This window comes from Sander lucioperca, chromosome 10, assembly GCF_008315115.2.
Source record: "Sander lucioperca isolate FBNREF2018 chromosome 10, SLUC_FBN_1.2, whole genome shotgun sequence".
In the NCBI taxonomy this organism is placed as follows: domain Eukaryota; kingdom Metazoa; phylum Chordata; class Actinopteri; order Perciformes; family Percidae; genus Sander; species Sander lucioperca.
This window is the reverse complement of record NC_050182.1, coordinates 1,151,957-1,166,956: the sequence shown is the minus strand read 5'-3', so window position 1 is coordinate 1,166,956 and position 15,000 is coordinate 1,151,957. Positions and strand designations below refer to the sequence as shown.

At 45.5% G+C, this 15,000-nt stretch overlaps 1 protein-coding gene across 1 annotated transcript in view; it reads right to left on the bottom strand.

The window, feature by feature from the left end:
* nek11 (NIMA-related kinase 11) overlaps positions 1-15,000 on the bottom strand; it is a 104,347-nt gene that overhangs the window by 74,193 nt on the left and 15,154 nt on the right. Inside the window, exon 3 of the mRNA XM_036006343.1 lies at positions 3,246-3,411. Within this exon, the coding sequence (XP_035862236.1) occupies positions 3,246-3,411 (166 nt within the window). The remainder of the gene's footprint in view (positions 1-3,245; positions 3,412-15,000) is intronic.

Here is a 15,000-nt window from a genome sequence, read left to right as displayed (position 1 = left end):
ATTTTGGGGATTTCAGTCTTTTAGGGGGCTTTCACACCGTAAAGTCCGAACCAAGGTCCGGACCAAGGTTTATGTTTTTGTAACATTGTCTACATTTGATCCGGTAAGTCTTGTTTTCACACTGCAGTTATGCAAGCGCACTAAAGATCTATACGTGACAAAACTACGTCCTGCCGTCATCAAATGCGTCTCCAGATACTTCTAATTGATTGGTCTGTAGACGGGCTTCCCCGTCCTCTCATCTCTCTGTGTCGGGAGTTTTTTCAGCGGCTCTTTTTGTTTTGTTGTGATGTTGAGAAGCAAGACACGGGAACTTTCTTTCTGGAGCATTTATTGAGAGACAAACGGAAACCTACACTGTACATTTACTACCACTTAACAAGTCGACTGCTGATTTATATTCTGCTCTGATAGCCGACAGCTGTCTGCACACACTCTCTCACGTAGGCTACAAAGTAAGCACTGAGAGTTCCTTAAAAAGGAGCTTCCCCGGTCTTATAACACCAAGACAGCCTGCCAGAGTTTCCTGTATTTGGTCAGAAAGTCCGAACCGTCCAAAAAATGCTTTCACACTATAAATGAACCGGACCGAGACCACCTCATTTGGTCGGACCAAATTTCGGCCGCTTGGTCAGGACCGTGGTCCGGGGGAGGTTTCACACCTGTAATTTTGGTTCGGCTCAAACTGAAAAGTCCGAAAGTCCGGACCAAATGAGGTAGGTGTGAAAGCCCCCTTAATCTTCATTGGTATTGTATTTGTTTTTGCTTGTTTTGGATTCTACTGTATTTTAATATATGTCTTTTGTGTGAAGCACTTTGTGACTCTGTAAAAGGTTATATAGGGCTGCAGCTATCGATTATTTTAGTAATCGAGTATTCTACTGATTATTCCATCGATTAATCGAGTAATCGGATAAGAAATACTTAGTAAGAAATACTTAGTGAACAGCTGTAGTAAATATGTATTATTGCTGTTTACTAAAAAAAAAGGAAACCTGTCTTTTGTATATATACTTTTGTATATCCTTTTGTAGAAAAAGCAACATTTTTTATTGCCAAATTCCAAGACCCTTAAAAAAAAGTACATTTTTGGTGGCCCAAATGTTAATAATTTTCACCCCCTTCCCCTTCTTGCCTCTGGCTCTTTGCACTGGATATGCAAAGAGCTGTTCACTAACCAGAGGGTAAATGTGACGGTACAAAGCTTACAGCAGGGCTATTCAACTACACTGTTCTGGGGGACACATTTTAAGAAGGCTAATATACTGAGTGAGGAGAAAGAATAAAGAATGCAGACATCACCGGCATGATGACGTCATTCACGTGCGTATTAAGTGGCCATGCCGGGGGGAGGAGCCGTTTGTCTCCGGCAGCAGCTAAGTTTCCAAAGATTAGTAGCAAACTAATAAACAGTTAGACTACAAACCGACAGCTCTCGTTTTAGCTAGTTGTGTAAAACATGGCTATTAGCAGAGTAGCATGCTGTAGGCTAGTTGTGTAAAACATGGCTATTAGCAGAGTAGCATGCTGTAGGCTAGTTGTGTAAAACATGGCTATTAGCAGAGTAGCATGCTGTAGGCTAGTTGTGTAAAACATGGCTATTAGCAGAGTAGCATGCTGTAGGCTAGTTGTGTAAAACATGGCTATTAGCAGAGTAGCATGCTGTAGGCTAGTTGTGTAAAACATGGCTATTAGCAGAGTAGCATGCTGTAGGCTAGTTGTGTAAAACAGCGCGGTGGACGAGAGCAGCAGACGGTAGTTAGCTACCTTGTGTTGGGTTCGCTCCGTGGAATGGATGAGTAGACTGGATGTTTTCTACAGAGATGATGTAGCAGCATGTTTGCAGCTTAAAATAATCCCAAACTTTCTGTTGTTTTCTCTCACATGTCTCTTCTCTTAGACCCTCGCTATTTTCGTCTTCCTTCATTTGTAATCTGTGCCGTCAGTCTTGCGTCCACAGAAGCGTCACCCTGTTGTGCGCTAGTAATAATTCTCCGTGCGGAAACACAGTGAGCCGTACAACCTTAATTACATTGATTTAACGAAGCTTCGAGGCAAAGAATTTTTGTAATCAAATTATTCAAGTTATTTGAGGAATCGTTTCAGCCCTAGTGCTATATCAAATAAAATTATTATTATTATTATTATTATTATTATTATTATTATTATTATTATTATTAAAGCTACTAATGTTACCATGGCAACTACCAGCAGTGGGCGGAGTCTCCACGCTGCCTCCTGTTTATGTCCAGTATACCAGAATATTGATGACATATGAGGTTTGGGCGTGTTTGTTTAAACTGAGATTAGTTCTTCTACTGGATATTCTTGTGTGTAGGGTGATCCCTTTTGGTTCCAAACTCCACTTTAAAGTGGCCATATTCTGCTCATTTTCAGGTTCATAATTGTATTTAGAGGTTGTACCAGAATAGGCTTACATGGTTTAATTTTCTAAAACCACCATATTTTTGTTGTTCTGCACATTGCTGCAGCTCCTCTTTTCACCCTGTGTTCAGGTCTCTGTTTTAGCTACAGAGTGAGACCTCTCACTGCTGTAACATCTTTGTTGGCAGTCACACATGCTCAGTAGCTAGTTAAGACCACATGCTCAGTAGCTAGGTAAGATCACATGCTCAGTAGCTAGGTAAGATCACATGCTCAGTAGCTAGGTAAGATCACATGCTCAGTAGCTAGGTAAGATCACATGCTCAGTAGCTAGGTAAGGACTACATGAGCTAGCTAGCTGTTTCTCCAACTTCAGTAGTACAAGGCAGGATTAGCCGGGAGACTTCTTCTAAACGAGGGCGCACTTCCAACTTTGTGTGGAATACCTGTAGAACAGGGACATGGAAGTAGTTCTATACAATTTATTTTGTAGATTAGGGTGAATTTGTGTGTGTTGTAGCAGTGTTTTGCCATTGAGAACGAGCTAGCATGCTAACGGTTAGCCACCTAGCCCCCTCGTCTCGGCTAGTGACGTAGAAAGCCGTGCAGATTTTGACCAGCTCACCCAGAGACTGAAGGCAGGACACATTCAGAAACCGTATCTCACTCTAAACAGCATGGATGTTATTTTTCAAAGTTTGTATGCGTGTGGAAGCACCAGAGACACAAAATAACACCCCAAATCCCAGAAAAAGTGTTTTTTTTCATAATATGGGCACTTTTAAACCAAATGTGTGTAGATGTAGCCTGACACGCGTGCTGTATGGGAACATTGGGACGGTTGTGGTGTTGGCTGGTACCTGGCAGAACTCTGTGACGATGCAGAAGGCGTCTCGCTCCAGGAAGCTGTGGTAGAAGGCGAGGATGGCCGGGTGGTGCAGCTGGGACAGCAGCTGGGCTTCCTGTGTCGCTCGCACCGTCTCGTCGGGGCGGAGGTCGCCCAGAGGAATCTGTTTCAACACCTTCCTGGAAGAGACGGAGGTCAGACAACCAGGCAGGAAGTGGACACAGCGAGAGCATCCAGTCAATTTACCAAAACACACACCCTGATATTGTATATGTCTCCTCTGCAACACCATAATGCAACCTAGAGTGTTTTTGTGAATGTACTCAAGTCAAACTTTCATTAAAAGCATAATTAGGATGGAAACGCCACTCTTAAGATTGACCGTATTTTCGTTTTTTGGTCAAATGGCCTTTTGAATGGGAGTGCTAGGGGCACTACTATGCTAGCCTCAAAATAGCTATTTTTAAAACACTAAGAAGGCTCGACACAACATGAGACTTTGCTCCAAGTATCACCAGGAGCTCTACACCTTAACGAAAGCATTGACAACATTGGTTGTGTTCACAGAGTTTACTAAAAAGAAAGGTTTTGAGCTCACTTTAGCTGTTGTTGTTTCCGGTCGCTACCACCTCACCGTAGGGCTGAACGATTAATTGCATTTGCGATAATATCACGATATGTTAAAACGTGATTTCCTAATCGCAAAGGCTGCGATTTGGTCACATGACTCGCGAGAGCAAATCATTCTGCACTCCGCAGAGAAAGCATCAACTAGCACGCTAACGCTACGCCGTACCTGGAGCTGATTTCTGTCATTCAAACAACTCTGAGTTGTAGTTTAAAACTTTTACAGCCATTTTAATAAAATGAAGGGTTTTATTCTGGTTCGAGTCCATACGTGCAGTTAATGGATACAGGAACGCAGAACTCAAGGCTCGGTTGGCAACTAGCTCTGATTAGCTGTTAGCTCCGGTTAGCGGTTAGCTCCGTTATAAGATATGAGTGGAGGAGCTGCCACTGAGAGGGGTAACAACCAGACTCTGATAAATGACGTTCGGGGAGCTTTCACAGCAGCGTGGCCGCGGTGTTTCAACGGTTTTATTAGTACAGTTAATCCCACGGCAAGAACACCAGCAACTAGCTAACGTAACGATAGCCTCTCTGAACAAGTACACACGGCAGCACGCAACTTCACGAGGGGGAGGGGCTGGAGGCAGCTCCTCTCTGTGCACTGTAAAAAATTACACTGTTGTGTGTGTGTGTGTGTGTGTGTGTGTGTGTGTGTGTGTGTGTGTGTGTGTGTATACTATATTTTTACTTTTTTAACTGTCTAGTGTGTAATTGTGTGTGTTCATACTATAAAATGATTTATTGTTTGTCTTTGTTGAATAATACAGAAGACAAAGAGCTTAAAAAAAAAATCGAATCGCAATCGCAATATTTGGGAAAAAAATCGCAATTAGATTATTTTCAAAAATTGTTCAGCCCTACCTCACCGGTCAAAAATTTGGTCATTTTCCGAATGAACGGACTCCATAGGAGGAAATTCTTATACGAGGCTCCTTTTTCAACTACGAGGTCAATATTGTTTTTCACTGACGACAAAACAACAAATTATACGTGCATTTAGTTAGTTGTATGTACTTGCGCTTACTACTTGTAAGTACGTGTATGTGTGTACGTTTATGTATGTATGTGTGTGTCTGTGTCTGTGTATGTATGTATGTATGTATGTCTGTGTGTGTGTGTGTGTTTGTGTGTGTGTGTGTGTGTGTGTGTGTGTGTGTGTGTCTGATAGCTTTGTGCTACATTTACATGTATGAAAAGTGCTATGTAGTGTACTGTAAAGTCTGATTGATTGTTAAAAGTTTCTGGGTCCTCCTCACATCCAGACTGGTGTTTTAGTGCGATGCTAAAAGAAGAATAGTGGAGCTATGAAACCTCCGTCCTCTCCAGCTGCTCCTGAGGGAGTCCATCAGCTGCTCTGTCTCTTCTCTGCTTCTGTAAATTGGAGAGCAGGTCAGCAGGTGAAATGGAGGATCTGGTTCATTAGCACGGCGCTGCTTTCAGCCCTGAGCTTCTGAGCACTAGAGCCAAACTCTGGATGTTTCCTGCTGAATTATGACCCATTTACAGCCTTCAAATAATCAGAGGGGAAAGAAGCATTCAGATCCTTTACTTAAGTAGGATTGATGATATCAAAATCAGACAAAGTAATTTGCACCGATATAATTACAGCTTTGCACACACAGTGACCATTACCGACAAAACCATTGTTCAAAATGAAGTATGCATCAAACTGAAAATAGGTTACTGCCATTTTTATTCCCCATAAGTGTACAATTAACCAGCCCATTTACACCTTAGGTAAGGTAGGTGTACTAATACAACACAGTAAAAATACTCAAACGGTTTCTTTGAGGTTAGCTAACAGTTCTTGGCGGCTACAGCTTTAAAGGCTATAATCGGCCGTTGGACAGCCCGGTCTCACGGCAGGTTGTGTAAATGTCATGTTATTTTTAATCTATTGATACGTGTTCACGGGGACGTTTTTCTCGTTTTTTACGTGGTGGCCAGCACAAAAATGTGAAGTAATGTATTTAAATGGGAAGCATATTTCGTGGCCACAGCACGAAAATGGTAGGGAGTAGTATGAAGAGCCGAAAATCAGCGTAGGGAGGTTGGTCGGGGAGGTGGATGGGTCAAACATCACAGGACTTTCACCCGGGTGAGCGGGGTTCGCGTCCCGCGTGTGGCGTTTAGTTTCCCGTAGTCTTACTAATCACAACCGTCCGGTTATTGTCGCGCGTCCCCAGCGGCCGTCTCCCGGCGTGTGAGGCGTCCTTTCCCTGTAGGGTTTTTCCTAAACCCAACCTCCGCCATCCCGTTATTGTCGCGCGTCCCCCGCGGCTGCCCCGCAGGCGCCTCACGGCCGCCTCCCAGCGTATGGGGCTTCCTTTTTGGCCGTCTCCCGGTAAAAAAACGTGCCCATGAACATGTAAAAATAACGTGACATTTACACGTAAAAAAACGAGAAAAACGTGCCTGTGAACACGTATCAATAGATTAAAAATTAACGTGACATTTACACAAACTGCCGTGAGACTGGGTTGCGTTGGACAGTCTGGCGAGGTCGGTGACTCGAGTCTGTCCGGTGTGTATCGTGCCGTCGTCAGTCGGAGGAGCCGTCGGCCTTCATTTTGGCCGATTTGACTTGTTGAATCGGAGGACGGGCAGTCGGACTCAATGACCAATCTGATTGGTGGAGTGCTAACCTGGAAACGGGGAGCGGGATGAGCGTGACTAACGGCTCTCAAAATCTGACGAAAATCTTTTAAACTGACCTTTGTTGATCTGAAATGAAGACAGATTCAGCAGCTGCACGGCCTATTTCTCTCTTCAAATGTTTTCAGAAACACATTTCAGTGAACTATTTTCGTAAAATACCAGATTTTATTACGAACGGAGAAGCCAGAACCACGTTTGTCCAATCAGCTGCACGGTTTTAATTTTTTGGGCGACAATACAGATTAGCGCCGCCTGCTGTTATGGAGACGTATTACGTCTCGCGCAGAACGTACGCTCAAGTCGGCGTCTCTTCGGTGTGTTCTGAGGAACTTTTTGGACCTCAGGGAGACTGATCAGTCCGACTGACTTTTCTGCCGAAGGTCGGCCGTCGGGTTGGTGTGTCAGAGCCTTCAGTTAGTTGTTGTTAGTTAAACTGAATGAACAGCTAACCCACCTTTGAATTAGTTTAGCTAACAGTTCAGTTTAGCAGCTTATAATAAAGGTTTTATAGTTGTATGCTAGAGCTGGGCGATATATCGATATTATATCGATATCGTGATATGAGAGTAGATATCTTCTTAGATTTTGGATATCGTAATATGGCATAAGTTTAGTCTTTTCCTGGTTTTAAAGGCTGCATTACAGTAAAGTGATGTCATTTGACTGTTGTAGCTGTTATTATTATTTGCCTTTACCCACTTAGTCATTATATCCACATTACTGGTGATTATTTATCAAAAATCTCATTGTATAAATATTTTGTGAAAGCACCAATAGTCAACGCTACAATATCGTTGCGGTATCGTTGGGGTATTTGATAAAAAATATTGTGATATTTGATTTTCTCCATATCGCCCAGCCCTATTGTATGCTTTATGTCCATTTGGTTTTTTGCAGAGTTTAACAGAAATCTGATATTTGACTGCCGTGAGCTGCCATGTGTACTCTGCAGCAGGTGTTTGGTGATTAAAGTTTCTGGGAGAAACCAAGTGGTGCAACAGGGAGGGTTGTTTGGTGCACTTTCAGCGCATCGTTTACGTCTCTTTGTAGCTGTTTAATAACTTGAGGTCATTTAGGTTTTTGGCTGTTTTTCAGAATGCTTCAGAAAGATTTTGAGAGACTCTATTCGCGGTCATCCCGCTCCCCGTTTCCAGGTTAACACTCCACCAATCAGATGGGTCATTTGAGTGACAGTGCCCGCCCCGCTGATTCAACATGTCAAATCGGCCAAAATGAAGGCTGACGGCCCCTCGGACGGACGACGGCACGGAACACATCGAACAGACTCGAGTCACCGACCTCGCCAGACTGTCCAATGGCCGATTATCAGGTTGGTGTGTCAGCGCCTTAATTTACCAGCTAGCCCCGCTGGTGGCCAGAAGTATGGAGCTAACTGTACGTACCCACAGCTACCGACTTGAGCTGCAAAGAAGCTCTGGCCGCCCGGTCAAGGACGCTTGTCAAAAAGTCCGGGGAAGCTGTTTGAGGCTTTGGCCGCTCTGACGTAGCAGCATTCTATGTTCATCATGGAAAAAGATCAAGCAGCCACTGCACAGCCAATACACTGACACTAGAAACCTTTTATAAATGACATATATAATGACAGAATGTGTATTGGTTGTTGGTCTCAGCGGTGTCTGTTAGCAGTTAGCTCGCTCGTTAGCCGCTGAACCGCAGCAGCGTGCAGGCAGAGCGAGCAGCCGCCAGCTGTTGATCCGTGCAGGACTTCACCGTGAGCGGACTGTTTAGAGACCATGTGACCGGCAGGTAACGTTAACTGGTCCCTATACGCAAATATCATAAATGATAGGGAACCCAGCAACGGCCATGATGAGCTTCTCCTCCTTTTTCTCTGAACTAATGTTTTGGTAGGAACCAAAGTTTACATCGTATGTTTCTCTGGAATCAGCCAGCGTGAAGGACGTCTATATTCTGATTGGTTGCCGCTGAACCGCGTCATAGCTCATTACCATAAAGTTGACCTACTTTCAACTTTCTGATTGACGCGCTGGTCGCTCAAAACGCCCAAAACGTGACGCTGACAAATTTTCCGCTCCTTGCAGCTGAGAGAAGCAGCTTCCATTGAAAATGAATGACTTCCTGTATCTTTAGAAGATCAAGTCGGCGGCGGTGTGGAGTACGTCACCCGGATCGTTACTCTGATTGGTTGAAGGACTATCCAATTGCGTACACTGCCCTACAAAGGCAAAAGACCTTAACTCGCTAGAGTGTGAAACTGAGAAAAATGACTTTAAAGTTTCTGTTTTGTCCAGACAAAAGTATTATAGGTAGGACTCCCAAAATTTGACAACTAGTTGCTATAATGAAGAAATGTTTGTATGCAAAAAAATCTTGAGCTCAAAATTGACCTTTGACCCTTGTTTGGCAGTTACTGTACTCTGCCTTTGTATCATGTTCCAAAAACAAGGAGTCGTGCAAAGGCAAAAGGCAATAACTGACATATAATCAATATTTGCTTGCTGTTCACCATACTTACATCCATTATAAGAACAACTAACCAAGGTCTAGTCATCATGGTATTAGTTTTAAATGATATAGAAGACCTTTGGTTGTTCCTATTTAGTGCTATAATGATCAGGATAGTGCAGCAACACTAACAGTTAAACAGTATGACAGATAAGTTACTTTGCAGTACAGTATACAATATGAATAAATACAATAAATATTTTCTCAATAAAGATAATTTAATTATAATTGAATACAAAGGTATATTTATTGTTTAACGATAAATATATTATGTTAAAACACTTTTGCAAGGCACTGTATCCGTGTCATATTCTCATTAGGGGCTGAGCCCCCCTAAAGGTCTGGTCCTAGAACCGCCCCTGGTTAAGGGTTAAGGGCCACCAAACTGCTCAAGATGCACAGTCAACAAACTCGACTTGGATTACTACTTTTTAACTCTGAGATAACATTGACAGAGTTGACCGACCATTTAGGTTAGCCTACTTTGTACGGACGTTAGTGATAACTAGCTGCTATAATGGATTTGTGTACGATCTGACATGAACACCTGCAAGAAGGAAATACAAACACGTATGGATTGTTGTGGATACAGCAGCTGACGTGCATTGCTGTGGATTATATCTTCCATGGATTATATCGGATTGCATGGAAAGGTAGGATGCCTGTGTATTTAATAATTGGTTTTCGGCGTCTGATGTGAGGCTCCGCCAAGTGAGGAGGTGTGTCAGCATCACCGTTAGCGCTACGTGACACAGATTAAATTTAGCTAGCTCCGGGCTGTCACTGACGTTGACAGATCTGAACCATCGCCACTTTATTTCAAAGATGTGTCATTTGTATGTTACGTGGTTTGGTGACAATTAAAAGCGGCAAACTTTGACAGTATGACAAAGCCAGAGTACAGTAACATCACGGCGGCACAGTAACATCTCTCTTGATGCCTGGCTAAACAAAGTCAGAACACCATAACTCAACTTCAGCGTGCCGGAACAAAGGCAAAGAGCCGTAACGGCTGTTACGGCGTTCTGCTGTGGTTTCTCGTATCGTTTTGGATGTTACGGTTGTCATAGACCTTTATTTTCTCGTTAAAACAATCAAATTGACTCACGATATTTATTCACATGATAAAGGAGGTCTCAAATAACCCAAAAATGACATTAACTCATTTTTGACCAAACATGATGTTACGGCGTTTTGCCTTTGTAGGGCAGTACAGTCATTTGAACTATGCCCTCTGATCACGCCTCTTGTTCAGTAGAAAATACAGAGCAGACTTCCCAGACTAATGTTCAATCTTAAAAGATTGAGCTTGGTCTGGTGATAGCCAGACTAATGAGTACCTTTCCTACAGTAAAGAATCCGAGTATACAATTCTTCCACCTCTGAGACATTTTCTTTGGACGTAAACTTCAGTCTGCAGAAGCTGCGGCACAAAGTGAACGTCTGAGAGAAATGAATCGTGGGAGAAAGCTATTTGCAGGTCTCTCAGCGGGCGGACGCTGTGCTTTTCACAGCCACAGCGGGATGCGTCTGCCTCGCCTGCTTTAACGTTGCAGGAGAAAGTCACATATCTGACTAATTACATATCTGATTACTAACTTGTTTTGTATTTTTTAGCAGTTTCTACTTTCAGTACAAATGTTGTTGCGAAGTGCTGACGCTGACATTCCAAGTATTATATTTTTCTAATATCCAGTGAAAGAAACTGGTTACAACAGGCTCTCCCCCAGGCTGATAAGGTCTGCTAGCTCATCCTCTCCCTTTGAGCAGGCTAATAAGCAAGTGATTCTTTACTTTCTTTGTTCTTTCTTCCACACCTTTGTGCTGTGATGTACTGAACCTTTCTTGCAAGAAAGAAACCTCTTAAAAGACGTTGTCTATGTGCAGTGTTGGGAGTTAAGTGTTACAAAAGTAACGCAATTACAGTAATGTATTCCTTTTTGCTGCTACGTCCCGCTACGCTCCGCTACGCTCCGCTACGTCCCGCTGCGTCCCGCTGCGTCCCGCTACATCCCGCTACTCCCTGCTACGCCCTGCTACGTCCTGCTACGCCCTGCTACGTCCTGCTACGTCCTGCTACATCCTGCTACGCCCTGCTACATCCCGCTACATCCCGCTACGCCCCGCTCCGTCCCGCTACGCCCCGCTCCGTCCCGCTACTCCCTGCTACTCCCTGCTACTCCCTGCTACGTCCTGCTACTCCCTGCTATGCCCCGCTACGCCCCGCTCCCTCCCGCTACGACCCTGCTATGTCCTGCTACGTCCCGCTACATCCCGCTACGTCCCGCTACGTCCCGCTACGTCCCGCTACGTCCCACTGCGTCCCGCTACATCCCGCTACTCCCTGCTACGTCCTGCTACGTCCTGCTACGTCCTGCTACTCCCTGCTACGTCCTGCTACGTCCTGCTGCGTCCCGCTACTCCCTGCTACGTTCTACTACGTCCTGCTACGCCCTGCTACGTCCTGCTACGTCCTGCTACGCCCTGCTATGTCCTGCTACATCCCGCTACGTCCTGCTCCGTCCCGCTACTCCCTGCTACTCCCTGCTACTCCCTGCTACGTCCTGCTGCGTCCCGCTACTCCCTGCTATGTTCTACTACGTCCTGCTACGCCCTGCTACGTCCTGCTACATCCCGCTACGCCCTGCTACATCCCGCTACGTCCCGCTCCGTCCCGCTCCGTCCCGCTACTCCCTGCTACTCCCTGCTACTCCCTGCTACGCCCTGCTACGTCCTGCTACTCCCTGCTACATCCTGCTACGTTCTGCTACGCCCTGCTACGTCCTGCTACATCCCGCTACGTCCCGCTCCGTCCCGCTACGTCCCGCTCCGTCCCGCTACGCCCCGCTACGTCCCGCTACTCCCTGCTACTCCCTGCTACTCCCTGCTACGCCCTGCTATGTCCTGCTACTCCCTGCTACTCCCTGCTATGCCCTGCTACGTCCTGCTACTCCCTGCTACGTCCTGCTACGTCCTGCTACGCCCTGCTACGTCCTGCTACATCCCGCTACGCCCTGCTACATCCCGCTACGTCCCGCTCCGTCCCGCTACTCTCTGCTACTCCCTGCTACTCCCTGCTACGTCCTGCTACTCCCTGCTACTCCCCGCTACACCCCGCTCCGTCCCGCTACGACCCTGCTACATCCCGCTACGTCCCGCTACGTCCCGCTGCGTCCCGCTGCGACCCGCTGCGTCCTGCTACGCCCTGCTACATCCTGCTACGTCCTGCTACGCCCTGCTACGTCCTGCTACACCCTGCTACATCCTGCTACGTCCTGCTATGTTCTGCTACGTCCTGCTACGCCCTACTACACCGTGCTATGTCCTGCCACGTCCTGCTATGTTCTTCTACGTCCTGCTACGTCCTGCTATGTCCTGCTACGCCCTGCTACATCCTGCTACGCCCTGCCATGCTCTGCTACACCCTATAATGCCCTGCAGTGCCCTGCTACACTAAGAACTACTATTTCTAGTCACTGCTCCATTATCTTTACTGTGACTATTATTGCCACTGTTCATCACACCCCCAACCGGCACCGTCAGACACCTCCTACCAAGAGCCTGGGTCTGTCCCAGGTTTCTTTCTAAAGGAAGTTTTTCCTCACCACTGTCGCACTAAATGCTTGCTCTTGGGGACATTACTAGAATTGTTGGGTCTTTGTAAATTATAGAGTGTGGTCTAGACCTACTATATCTGTAAAGTGTCTTGAAATAACTCGTTATAATTTGATACTATGAATAAAATTGAATTGAATTATGTCAGATCTCACCCTATGTATTATAATTTCTACCGCAGCATCACAATTACACGCTGGGGGGGGGTGATGGAGGAGGATTTGTTCGCCTCGGTGTCTCTCTGGGAGTCTGTATTGTGTCTTAGCAGGTGTTTAACACTCAGAGAGACAGATCTCTTGGGATAAACTTGTGTTGTTTACTGGAGACGAGATGTTGAGCCACGAAGCTCCGCCTGCACGCTGAGCAGAAGATGGCCCGGGAACGGGAAGTGAATCAATCAGCGTGACACAAACATGAAGTGGGATGTGAGGGTGTCAGCAGGCGGGCGAGGCGTCAGAGCGCGAGTTTTCAGAGTGCTGCGATCGATCTATCAGCGGCGGATCGCTGACGCACGCCGTGTGATGAATTCACAGGCCGTCGGAGCTGGAAAACACTCACATCCATCTGTCAGTCGAAGTCCAAAGACTTAAAGAGACCCTATTATTCTCCTTTTCAGCCTCATATTTGTACTCTGTTGTGCCTACTCTGTTGTGATTGGTCAACCAAATTTAAACAAGCCGCTGGGCAGCACCTATGGGCAGCACGGTCAGTGCATCTTTTGGTCATTCAATTTAGATTTCATAAAACGGTATTACAATACAGGGCATTTCTTTTCCTTTTCCTGGTCAAAAGTGGATGATATATATTTAAAAATATGCTTTGATTTTCATTTTCTATTTCATATAACAAAAAATAAACACTGGTACACTGGCCTCTGTTGCCTTGGAAATTACAACATCCGGTCTCAGAATATAAAAAAACTATAAAAATATGAAAATAGAAAATGAAAATCAAAGCATATTTTAAATTTCTCTCATCCTCTTTTGACCACGAAAAGGAAAAAACGCCTTGTATTTCAATTTAGAATTTTAAAATGATTTTATTAATACCTGTTTATGAAATGAAAATCGAATGACCAGAAGATATGCTGACCCAGCACATGCTAAAAACGACTGTCTTTCTCTAATAATGACATCACTTATTGAGGAATTTCAAACAGGAATGTGGGCAAGCCGTTTTCAGGCAGTTGAGAAAAACAGAGAGAGAGAATGTATCACTGCAGCCAATCCAGCCTGCTCAAAGCGATGGTCTTTTTCACAAATAGGTTGCACGTAAGTGGAGGAAAAGTAGCTTCCACTTAAGGGGCCCTATCTAGCACCCTGCACAGCACAGAGCAAAGCCCATTTCGAACTCGTAAAATAAGGACGTTTGGACAGTGGCTGTCTTTCAGCGTGTTTGTGTAACGCACCGGGGAGAGCAGCAGTTAGAGAGGATTTAGAGAGTAGTATGTAAGGAGGTTGGTTGGGGGGGTGGATGGGTCAAACACAGGACTTTCACCCAGTAGAGCGGGGTTAACGTCCCGCTGGTCACGCTTGATATAGTTGCTATTTTCTTTCCTCCCGCGTGTAACGGAACCGTACACCCACCCACGACCTTTTCCTTAACATAACTGCGTCAAAAGGGACGGCAATAGTCCCGACCAAGCATGTTTACTTATAGCGCTAAAGGGACGGCAATAGTCCCGACCAAGCATGTTTACTTATAGCGCTAAAGGGACGGCAATAGTCCCGACCAAGCGCGTTTACTTATAGCGCCAAAGGGACGGCAATAGTCCCGACCAAGCGCGTTTACTTATAGCGCTAAAGGGATGTCAATAGTCCCGACCAAGCGCGTTTACTTATAGCGCTAAAGGGATGTCAATAGTCCCGACCAAGCGCGTTTACTTACAGCGCTAAAGGGATGTCAATAGTCCCGACCAAGCGCGTTTACTTATAGCGCTAAAGGGACGGCAATAGTCCCGACCAAGCACGTTTACTTATAGCGCTAAAGGGATGGCAATAGTCCCGACCAAGCGCGTTAACTTATAGCGCTAAAGGGACGGCGATAGTCCCGACCAAGCGCGTTAACTTATAGCGCTAAAGGGACGGCAATAGTCCCGACCAAGCGCGTTAACTTATAGCGCTAAAGGGACGGCAATAGTCCCGACCAAGCGCGTTTACTTATAGCGCTAAAGGGACGGCAATAGTCCCGACCAAGCGCGTTAACTTATAGCGCTAAAGAGACGGCAATAGTCCCGACCAAGCGCGTTTACTTATAGCGCTAAAGGGACGGCGATAGTCCCGACCAAGCGCGTTTCCTTAAAGCGCAAAAGGAGACTTTTAGCGTTAATAAGAACGACAAAGGCACCTGACCAAGCGTCCATATTTTACGAGATGAGT